Below are 11,622 nucleotides of genomic sequence, written 5' to 3'. Positions count from 1 at the left end.
TACTTAAGCTGAACATCCATCCATAAACCCTCAATAGAATAGCTGTTTATTGTCAGTGTACATATACAAATAAATTGTGGTTGCACCACACCAAATATAAATAGTAATACAGCAGGAATAAGCAACAGATGAGAGAGAATATATACAAAACAAGAGGTAGAAATACAATACAAAGGCACATACTATGTGGGGGATAGTGTTTGTTTACAGTCTAAATAGCCCTGGGGAAGAAGCTGTTTGTGAGTCTGGATGTTTGGGACCTGATTAACCCGAGGCGCTGTCCAGAGTGGACTTTGTTCTCCTGAGACAGGAGGATCTGGTAACAGCCTCCATGGGTGGCAGAGGGCAACCAGTGATTTTTCGGGTAGTGTTAATTCCCCCTTGTGCAGCATACCAAGCACCCAGCCAGTAGGAGAACATGCTCTCCACTGAGGAGAAATAGAAGACCAGCAGTAGCTACTGGTTCAAAGTTATTCTTCCTCAGGACAAGGAGCAAGTGCAGCCACTACTGGACCTTCTTTACAAGGGCAATGGTGTTGTGGGTCCAGGTGAGGTTGGTAGAGATGTGGGGGCCCAGAAACCTGAAGTTGGAGACAGACTTGGATGGGGGCTGTCTAACTGATTGGGGCCAGGTGGTGATGGAACCTATGATCCAGGACCAGGTGGGTAGGGCATCTGAAGGTGATGATAAGATTATGGTGTTGAACCCTAGAGCATCCTCACATAGTTCTTCCTGTTCTCCAGATGGCTTAGCGTTCTGTGAAGGGTGATGGTGATGGCATCCTCCGTGGACTGATTCGTGCTGTAAACTGTAAATTGGTAGAGGTCGAGAGAGGGAGGAAGGAGGTTTGTGATGTGCTGAGACACTATCCACTCAAAACACTTCATGACCACGACATGAGGACTATGATTCTGCAGTCATTGAGGCTGTCTATTCCAGTCTTTTGGGAGATGGGAATGATGGTGGGGGCTTTCAGACATGTGGAGCCAGTGCCGTGATATGTTCACAAAGTTATAAGTTAAAATGACACTGGTTGGCTGTATTGCACAAAACAATGAGAATTCAAATCCACTCAAGTCAAGAAAGCTCCCAAACTGTCATATCCAGGTCACATTTATCTAATTTCACTAAAATTTGACGAATACTCCAGGAGGAGGAGTAATTCTTGTGAACATAGAAAAGTGCCCATAAAATGAGAGTTATGATCTTGACCCCAGTTTGGGTGAAGACCCATTACTTAATCTTGTAAATATTTCACTAAAGTATGAATAATATTCTAGGGGTAGAGACTGTTGTGAATTGTGGAAGGACAAACACATGGCAGATGCCTTGTCATAGCATAACTTTCCATGTTAATGCATTTTTAACTACAGCTAAGGAGGAAACTGGAAAACAAAAAGAACAAAACCCTCAAAAACCTAGTAAAACATCTAAAAACAATAATACCCAAAAGTTCTCTACTTTGTAAAATAAGTGCATAAAATGCAGAATGGTAAGATGTAAGATTTTTTTGTCATATACCACATGGATACATATACTTGCCGTATCCATGTGGTGCACATTCTTAAACGAAATAAACGAAATATGAGAAACATTGTACATACAAGAGAAATGGGAGGAGGTGGATGTTTTAAGAGGGAAAATATTTAATTAGTGATTTGTTAAAAGCAGATTTATTAAACATACCAGTTCTGTTGTGATCTGAAAACAAGTTTGCTTATATTTTCTAATGTATATATTTTCCTAAAATTATTATTTTTTCAGAACCTACAGTCTGTTCATAATGCGTGCATGTTCAGGAAACACCCATCAGCTAAAGTTTAAATGTTGCCCTCTTTAATTTTCCAAAATTCACTCCCAACAACTTAATTATGTGTTATACTGTATATCAGCGGTCCCCAACCTTTTTTGCGCCACGGACCGGTTTATGCCCGACAATATTTTCATGGACCGGCCTTCAAGGTGTCGCGGATAAATACAACAAAATAAAACTAGTACCGGTACCGAAAAAAAGAAGATTTATTCATAACACACGTGAAAAGACCCAGGAAAACTGAGTTAACGATAAAAACAATAGCAAAATAATGCTGAAAACCGATAAAAACCCTGAAAACCATACATTTCACACCTGAGCCTCAACTCTCGCGGCCCGGTACCAAACGACTCACGGACCGGTACCGGTCCGAGGCCCGGGGGTTGGGGACCGCTGCTGTATATCACTAAATACAATACCTCACTTTCTTCCTCAGGGCTTTTCTAGAACAGGTCGCACAAGACAATCAAAAAGAAGCAAATTAAAGTTTCAGCTTAAATCATTATTCAAACTACTTTACCTGCTCCGGGTAAAGTTTGCGCTTGGGTTGGCTTCTGTCACACACTCAAATGAGTTCTCTGAAATTGCTCTAATGTTCACTTCTGTGGGAGAGACTGCAAAAACAGAAAGAGAACAGTGTTAATTCTGAAATGAGGAAATAATGGTGTCAAAGTCATATTTCACATTTGCCTGAATGCTATCATGTCACACAAAACCATACATTTTGGTTCCTTTTATTTAGTTTGAAGGAGTGATCCTTTGCTACACATTGAAGGTTGCCAAAGGCTCACTTACAATCATGTTGTCTGAAAAAAGGATATTAAGTTTTGTGTTCTTCTCAGGGACTTCCACCAGAAACATAACACCGCACAAAACCAGAGGAACCTGTGTTCAGTTTCAAAACAAGCCTCTATTAGTTTTGCTTCATCCTCTGCCATTTCTCATGTGTACTGCACGGATCTTATGACTGTAGAGATGGGTGAAAATAATGGACTCATTGTCAGGCGTGACAAACAAGTTTGAGACATACTTTGTCACTTGGTGTTTTGTCATGCTGGAAGTAGTAGACCAGAAACAAACAAAATAGGCATGGCTAAAAACAGACATCGTCAGCAGCTTTACTTTGCAGGATAGTGGTGTGCCCCTAAAATCATAAATGGTACCTCTGCTTCAAAACAACTGGATTGCTGAGCCATTTTCTGACTTTAGCTGCTGTAAGTTAAATCTGACCTGAACATATACATGCAACTGAAAAAATATTAAATGATGAATACTGGTAAGTTGATACCTGCGCTCATGTGAACAAAACTTATTTAAGGCAGCTGAAATATCTAGACAGTACAAATTGACTGGTAAAGAGTATTTGATACTGCCTTACGGGGCTTTTCCTGATTCAGTTCAACTTCTTTTCAACTTCTTTTTTTCAGTTCAATCTATGGCTGTGTATATCTGTATATTGTTTTAATATACATTTTTTATGGTGAAATTTAAAAAAAAATCTTCATTAAAAATGACACAAAAGACAAATAATAAACTCTATTAACAGCTGATACTCACAGTAGATCTGTATGCTGAAGGGCAGGGTTTCTTCTTTAGACATGGCGTCACTGCTGATGACGCACTGGACCTGGTGACCGTTAATCTCTCTCGTAGGTACACCAAACAGAGAGCTGACTGTGGTAGTTGTATCGTTGTCATACTGGGTGGAGTTTGTTGTCATCCTCACTTTGTCTCCCAAAGCACCAGTGAGCCACCTCACCTCTGCAGGAGGCTTCGATCCAGCAGCCGTGCAGGTAGCAAATAAAACCTCTTCTGTGCCCAAAGTGGGAAGATTGTACTTGACACTTGCGAAAGGAGGCACTAGGAGAGGTACAGCACACAAGTAGGTCAACATGCAAGCAGAGTGGTAAAAGTAACTCTGTCTCTGCCTCACATACAAACGCCCAGAATTTTTGGAATATTTTGTACATACCAATCACTATTAGAAGTATCTCAGTCTTCTGATTTCCACTGGGAAACAACGTAAAGATGCACGTGTATCTGCCTTCATCCTTCAGAGTAACATCAGCTAATTGGAGTGTTCCATTTTTTTGATTAAAATTCCCGATATATTTAAATCGATCATCATCTCCATTGACAAACTGTTGTCCCTCTCTGGGCAAGATAGTTAGGAAATTGTCATTGTGAGGTTTTTCTCTCGTCCTCCTCTGCCAGGTAATCTGTGTCAGGTCATCATTGGTACCAGTGACATGGCATGGTAGGATAGCAGTGCCTCCTTGAACCACTGTCACACTTCCACCAATCACCTGGAGAGCTGTAAAGTAAAATCCTATTAATGATCAGGCCAAATATAAGTAGAAACGAAAAAAGAATCTCTAAGAAGACTAAGACCAAATTTTTCTTTCTTTGTGTGTGCTTGATTTCTCCGCTAAATCTTAAACTTATGTTTGGTAGTTTTTTTCAGACAAATACAGCGTTTTTCTCCCATAATAAAAATTCTGCCTTCGACTAAAGGATAAATCCCTAGGATTGTGATAACCTTCTTACTATATTTATCATAGCATATATATATATATATATATATATATATACACAGGTCCTTCTCAAAAAATTAGCATATTGTGATAAAGTTCATTATTTCCTGTAATGTACTGATAAACATTAGACTTTCATATATTTTAGATTCATTACACACAACTGAAGTAGTTCAAGCCTTTCATTGTTTTAATATTGATGATTTTGGCATACATAACTCATGAAAACCCAAAATTCCTGTCTCAAAAAATTAGCATATCATGAAAAGGTTCTCTAAACGAGCTATTAACCTAACCATCTGAATCAACGAATTAACTCTAAACACCTGCAAAAGATTCCTGAGGCTTTTAAAAACTCCCAGCCTGGTTCATTACTCAAAACCGCAATCATGGGTAAGACTGCCGACCTGACTGCTGTCCAGAAGGCCATCATTGACACCCTCAAGCAAGAGGGTAAGACACAGAAAGAAATTTCTGAACGAATAGGCTGTTCCCAGAGTGCTGTATCAAGGCACCTCAGTGGGAAGTCTGTGGGAAGGAAAAAGTGTGGCAGAAAACACTGCACAACGAGAAGAGGTGACCGGACCCTGAGGAAGATTGTGGAGAAGAAGCGATTCCAGACCTTGGGGGACCTGCGGAAGAAGTGGACTGAGTCTGGAGTAGAAACATCCAGAGCCACCGTGTACAGGCGTGTGCAGGAAATGGGCTACAGGTGCCGCATTCCCCAGGTCAAGCCACTTTTGAACCAGAAACAGCGGCAGAAGCGCCTGACCTGGGCTACAGAGAAGCAGCACTGGACTGTTGCTCAGTGGTCCAATGTACTTTTTTCGGATGAAAGCAACTTTTGCATGTCATTTGGAAATCAAGGTGCCAGAGTCTGGAGGAAGACTGGGGAGAGGGAAATGCCTGAAGTCCAGTGTCAAGTACCCACAGTCAGTGATGGTCTGGGGTGCCATGTCAGCTGCCGGTGTTGGTCCACTGTGTTTTATCAAGCGCAGGGTCAATGCAGCTAGCTATCAGGAGATTTTGGAGCACTTCATGCTTCCATCTGCTGAAAAGCTTTATGGAGATGCAGATTTCATTTTTCAGCACGACCTGGCACCTGCTCACAGTGCCAAAACCACTGGTAAATGGTTTACTGACCATGGTATTACTGTGCTCAATTGGCCTGCCAACTCTCCTGACCTGAACCCCATAGAGAATCTGTGGGATATTGTGAAGAGAAAGTTGAGAGACGCAAGACCCAACGCTCTGGATGAGCTTAAGGCCGCTATCGAAGCATCCTGGGCCTCCATAACACCTCAGCAGTGCCACAGGCTGATTGCCTCCATGCCACGCGGCATTGAAGCAGTCATTTCTGCAAAAGGATTACCGACCAAGTGTTGAGTGCATAACTGAACATAATTATTTGAAGGTTGACTTTTTTTGTATTAAAAACACTTTTCTTTTATTGGTCGGATGAAATATGCTAATTTTTTGAGATAGGAATTTTAGGTTTTCATGAGTTATGTATGCCAAAATCATCAATATTAAAACAATGAAAGGCTTGAACTACTTCAGTTGTGTGTAATGAATCTAAAATATATGAAAGTCTAATGTTTATCAGTACATTACAGGAAATAATGAACTTTATCACAATATGCTAATTTTTTGAGAAGGACCTGTATATGCCTGTATGTATCCTTCCTGCTCCCTAACCAATAGGTCAACCTGAACGAAACTTTGCACAAACACTGTGACACAGCCTGAAATTATTACCATCTATATTTAAAAAAATCATTAAATCATTTGTTTTTCCATAAAGATTGTGTTTATTTCATAAATATTGTAACATTTCATGTTATATTCTCCATGTGCATCTCCTTCATGTGTCACATCCAATGTATATTAGTCATCTGTAACTTAACAGTGACAAAAATTGGTATACTTGATGCTATGACAGAGTGATGACTTTAAAAATTGAACTGCAAGCATGACAAAACCTCCACAGGTTTGGTTTTTCTAATGTTTTTAACCATTTTCTTGGGTGTTTAATCTACTCAAGATTAATATTACTTTTGTTTATTAAATGATCAAAATAACAAGAACATACACTGACATCTGTTAAGTAAGGTAACAACTCATTTCCTTAACCACATGTGAAACACTCAAGGTTGCATGCTCTAGTGGCCTGGGAAAATGACTCTGAAAACATACCCCGCCTTAACTCTCCATGACAGAGGAATGTGAAAACAATAATCTGCAGCTTGATTCCCATGCTTTCAGTTTGAAGTCATAAGCAAATACATGTGCTCAAAACAATGTAAAACCAGCAGATCTGGATTGCAGTTTGGACTGATAATCAAAAAGCTGAAAAATTCAAAGCCTTTTAGGTAGTTACATAAAAACCCCGCCTTGTTGTATAGAAATTAAGGAACATGTGACCAGTCAAATGAAGGATTCATATCTTGGGGTCGCTGCTTGGATTCATCTTTCATTTATTCTTTTCATGATAAAATTTTATATACAGTGAACTTCAGTGAACAAGGCACCTCAACAACTCTCCTCACCGCAAGAGTTACTGTTGAACTGTACACTCATTAACAAAGAGCTACAACCCACAAGTAAATAAAAAAAAAACAATGTAAAAATACAAGAACAAGTTAGAATGTGTAAAATCTCACTACTAGATGTCAGTAGGTTTCATTCATTCATGAATAGGTTTTATTCATGCTTTTATTTCTTCTCGTTTGAATTACTGTAATGGTCTTTTTACTTCTTTCAAGAAATCAGCTTTGGATCGCCTTCAGAGTGTACAGAATACTGTGGCAAGACTTTACCTGGCACTAACAAGAGGTCACATACCACTCCAGTTTTGGTTTCTCTTCAGTGGTTTCGAGTCCAGTTTAGGTTTCAGTAATAAAAAAAAAAAAACCTTTAGAGCTCTACATAGTGAAGCTCCCCAATATATCTCTGAACTGTTAAAACCTCATGCTTCAGACCTCAGGTTTTCAGGTTAGAGGTTACTGTTGGTCCCACGTACTAGGTTCGAAGCATGTGGGGATTAGGCTTTTCAGGCAGTGGCACCAAGGTTGTGTAATTTCTTCTGTTGTCTTTATCCTGTACAAACTCCACTGACTATTTTAAAAAGCAGCTGAAGGCATTTCTATGGAAACGAGCTTTTAATTATTTTTTTCATTGTTTCATATTATTATTTTATATATATTTCTGGTTTTATTGTGAAGCGCTTATGATTTTTATCTGTGAAATGTGCTATATAAATAAATTCTATTTACTTACTTCCTATAAAGGGGGATGTGTTATTTTGAAAGAAGCAATACGGATTTAATTGTGGTGTAACAGAAACAAAGCTAAAGATTACTAGGAGAGAAATAAGGAGAAACGGGGAGAATAAACAATGAGTTTAGTTTCAGCTGAAAAATGGCAACAAGCTCTACAATCAAGGTTTGTGATTGTAATGAGTGAAACTGCTGAAATAAACAACAGAGGCTGTCAATTCAGGCTTAAGCTTTCTCTTGGTGGAAGCTACAGCCAGCATTAGTGAAACCTTCTTTGAAGTGGATATAACATTGCTGGACACCTATGGAAAAAAAGTCACATTTTCTATTATTTCTTTGGTGCTTGTTTTTTTGTTTTGTTTTGTTTTTTTTCTTTGTACAGCACTTTGGTCAACCTGTGTTGTTTTTTAAATGTGCTTATAAATACAGTGATTGATTGATTGATTGATTGATTGATTGATTGATTGATTGATTGATTGATTGATTGATCGATCGAGAATGTAGCCTAATCTGTGATCAAGCTCTAATCTGCTGAAAATAAGTAATTGTGACGATATCCAGAATAAATAAGCAGGTTTATGTTTTCATCTTTTAAAGCCCAGACAGTAGAGGAGGCTTTAGGTGAGGAGGAAGAGGATGAAGTTTTATTCAGATGCTGGTCATGTCTCCCCTTTGACTTCTCACTCCTTTGGTAATTTGTGATATAAAGAAATATGAGATGAAATATTGTGTATTTTCTTAGGAATATTGGAACAGTTATGGAATACTACACACGTACAGTTTGTGAGCTAGAAGAGGACTCTGTTGAGAATTTTACGTTAACTATGAAGGATGATTTACAAGGTATGACATGGATGATATTATGATTGGGCTTTTGAGCTGAGCACACCTAAAAGTTTAAACCTAGCACCTAGAATTAAACCTCACAGGGCGCACATGTCAGGCACAAACACAGGTGAGCAAATCCATTGGTTAACCATTAGAAAGTCTACAAGTCATCCAACCAAGAGGTCTCTTAAGACACAAAAGACAAGACATACAATAAACCTATCTGCTGACCAGAACCTTTCCAAATATAGATAATATTTCCCCCCCAAACTCCAAATGTACACAGATAAGTGCCCTTTTGTATCAAAGACAGGACTGCTGCTTAAATACACTGTTAAAACTGCAGCTTATAATAAGCCAAAGCGTTACCTTCAGCTGGGTGCACAGTTAAAATACTCCAAATGTGAACTGACACTCAAGGATTGGGGTGATTTCTTCACCTAGGGCCACTGATGTCCAAACTGTTCAAGATGTCTGTGAGGACATTCATCAGTTCTGGGCGTCTGATTGTACATGTTTTTAAATTTAGTCTAAGCTGATAAGAGGATCAGGCAAACACAGAAAAATTAAATGACTTTTCAGCAAAATGAAGCTCCTTAAACGGATGCTCTTTTGTTGTGTTTATTTTGTTTGTTTGTTTGTTTTTGGTTTAAAATGTTTTCGTGCCATTGTGGTAACTGGTGATATCAGCTGATCGCTCATTCAAATTCTTCTACTGTTGATTTTTTTACTGATTTAACACAGATTTTCTAAGAAAAAATAATGCCAGTTATAGTGTTTAAAGTGTTTCGGCACTTTATTTATTTTATACCGGGCATTTGCCCGGTGGCCGATGGTGATTTTTCATTTTTATGGGCGATGTTCTTTTGTTTGTTTGTTTGTTTGTTTGTTTTGTAACAGTATAAGAAATTAAAGGCGGTGGATTGGCTAATTGGTCACGATCGACTCTGGGCTGGATACAGCCGATGAGGTCGAACTTGAAAGTTCCGTATTGAGGTGAAAAAGGAACGTGATTTGTCTAGCTAGAATGAAAAAAAAAGACACAAAGCTGAAGTTATTCTGTCTTTATGGCTACGTTCGCACTGCAGGTCTTAATGCTCAATTCCGATTTTTTGATCAAATCCGATTTTTTTGTCTGCTCGTTCACACTACAGATAAAATGCTACAGCAAACGCGCTCTAGTGGGAACCCTCAAAGCGGCCAGCATGCGCAAAAGAAGACGTCACACACAACGCGCTCTGTTTAGACCCAGAGCAAACAATATTGTTTGACTGATGGCCCTTAATATAAAGACTTCGGACTTTACGTTTCCCAATTTTTGCTTTAAGTTACTTTGTTATTTACATAATAATGTAGATAACCTAATAATGATCCTTATTGCTGTTTTAGAGAGGAGCGGTGCTTCAAAGGATAGTTGCAGATTTCTGTCAGAATCTGCAGATTATACAGTACAAATAAAATGTTCACGTTTCTCCAACGTTGTCTTCCCAACAGTTTCACTAACATCTGGCCAAACAGCAGTCACTTTCTAAAACATCGGATATGTATCGGATTCAGAACCACATACGAATACGGATTCACATACTGCAGTGTGAACGTAGCCATAGTTAAATGAAATATCTATTCATAAAAAGAAACATCCATCCATTTTCTTCGACCTATTTGGGGCTGTGTTGCTGGGGGAGCCGCCTAAGCAGAGAAGCCGAGCCTGCCTCACCAGAGCAACCTCCCTCTAGCTTGTCAAGGGGAATGCCAAGGCGTTGCAGACCAGCTGAGAGATATGATCTCTCCAGCGTGGCCTCCTTCCAGTGGGACATAGCCGGAACACTTTACCCAGGAGGCATCCTTGTCAGATGCCTGATTCACCTCAACTGGCACCGTTTGATGTGGAGGAGTAACAGCACTACTCTGAACCCCTACTGAATGGCTGATGTCCTTACAGTATCTAAGGGAGAGGCCAGCCACCCTTCATTTCCTCCACTTGTATCTGCCATCTTGTTCTTTCAAAAACAATAACACTAAAGTCCAGACATTACAAATGATATAAATATTTTTTTTCACATTGCAAAGCAGTTTTTTACACTAAATATTTCATTATGCATATGCACCAGTGTGACTCAGCAGTGCTTGGCTTCTCTCTCTGTAGTTCACTGCTGATCCATTACATGTGAGGAATTCCTGGTAAATGCAGTGTTTATTCATTTAAACAGTTTTGCTTTAAGTGCCTCTAAAGCTTCATTAAGTGATTTTTAAGAGTTTTAGCATCAGTGATTAACAGAAGATCAAAACAATTGTTGCAAAAATAAAAAAACCAAACATTTTTGGCAAAGTTACAGACTGATGTGAACACCGAGTGGACTCATACAAGCAAAGTAGTGTGGTAGATGTCTGTGAAAGTTCTCAGTCATCCAGGTCATCATAGTCTAAGGAGCTTGGAAGGTATTTCACCTCTTATCCAAGAAGCTTCTTCAGTTTTAAGAGCAATTAGTGGAGATTCCCATATCTTAAGACCTATAGGATTGTCCCCAAGAGGGTCACGGACCCCCTATTGATCCTCTACCTAATCACACAAGCCAAGGTGTGAAAATGGGTGTGGGTCATAATCATTGAACCCATTGTGAAGCCTAGCCCCACCCTATCTGAGGTCAAGTATGTGAATGGGTGTTAAGGCGCCTGGGAAGGGATCTCAAAACTGGATTATAGATTCCAAGTTTACTTCAGACCCAGCCACACACTCAGACAAAAACTGGTTAATCCCAAATAGAAAACACACAATCTTAACAATGTAGTGTGTGTTGTACAGTGTAGCGAGGAATGCTCAGACCTCTACATTGAAGAGCCCAAACAGCCACTTCATAAAAGCATAACACAACATAGAACAGCAACCTCAATGGGACAAGACTCGGCTGTATATCTGCATCTAAAGGACAAAGGTCACTCTTTCAAGGATGCCAATGTTCACATTTTGGACAGAGAAGACAGATGGTTTGAAATAGGAGTGAAAAAAGCCATCTATGTCCACTGTGGACGACCTTCTTTGAACAGAGACAGTGGCTCTGTTCATTGTGTACACAATGAACAGAGCCACTGTCTCTGTTCAAAGCCATCTATAATCCAGTTTTAAAATCCCTTCCAGGTGCTTTTTCTTTCCAAGCTCCTTAGACTAGT

At 39.3% G+C, this 11,622-nt stretch overlaps 1 protein-coding gene across 1 annotated transcript; it reads right to left on the bottom strand.

Annotated features, from left to right (window-relative positions):
* Positions 1–2,330: 2,330 nt before the first annotated feature.
* Positions 2,331–10,271, bottom strand: LOC134644464 (nectin-3-like). Its single transcript, XM_063497540.1, has 4 exons — positions 10,172–10,271; positions 3,787–4,143; positions 3,372–3,674; positions 2,331–2,428 (listed from the first exon to the last, which is right to left on the bottom strand). The coding sequence occupies exons 1-4, from the start codon at positions 10,269–10,271 to the stop codon at positions 2,331–2,333; spliced, it is 858 nt and encodes a 285-aa protein (XP_063353610.1).
* Positions 10,272–11,622: the final 1,351 nt, after the last annotated feature.

This window comes from Pelmatolapia mariae, linkage group LG16_19 (genome assembly GCF_036321145.2).
Source record: "Pelmatolapia mariae isolate MD_Pm_ZW linkage group LG16_19, Pm_UMD_F_2, whole genome shotgun sequence".
Classification (NCBI taxonomy): Eukaryota; Metazoa; Chordata; class Actinopteri; order Cichliformes; family Cichlidae; genus Pelmatolapia; species Pelmatolapia mariae.
This window is presented reverse-complemented; position numbering and strand designations above follow the sequence as displayed.

Coding starts and splice junctions, on each gene's coding strand:
- LOC134644464 (XM_063497540.1), bottom strand. CDS start 10,271: ATGTCCCACTGGAAGGAGGCCACGCTGGAGAGATCATATCTCTCAGCT. Junction 4,144..10,171: donor GCTAGAGGGAGGTTGCTCTG/GTGAGGCAGGCT, acceptor GATCATTAATAG/GATTTTACTTTACAGCTCTC. Junction 2,429..3,371: donor CTTCAGCATACAGATCTACT/GTGAGTATCAGC, acceptor CTGTTTTTGCAG/TCTCTCCCACAGAAGTGAAC.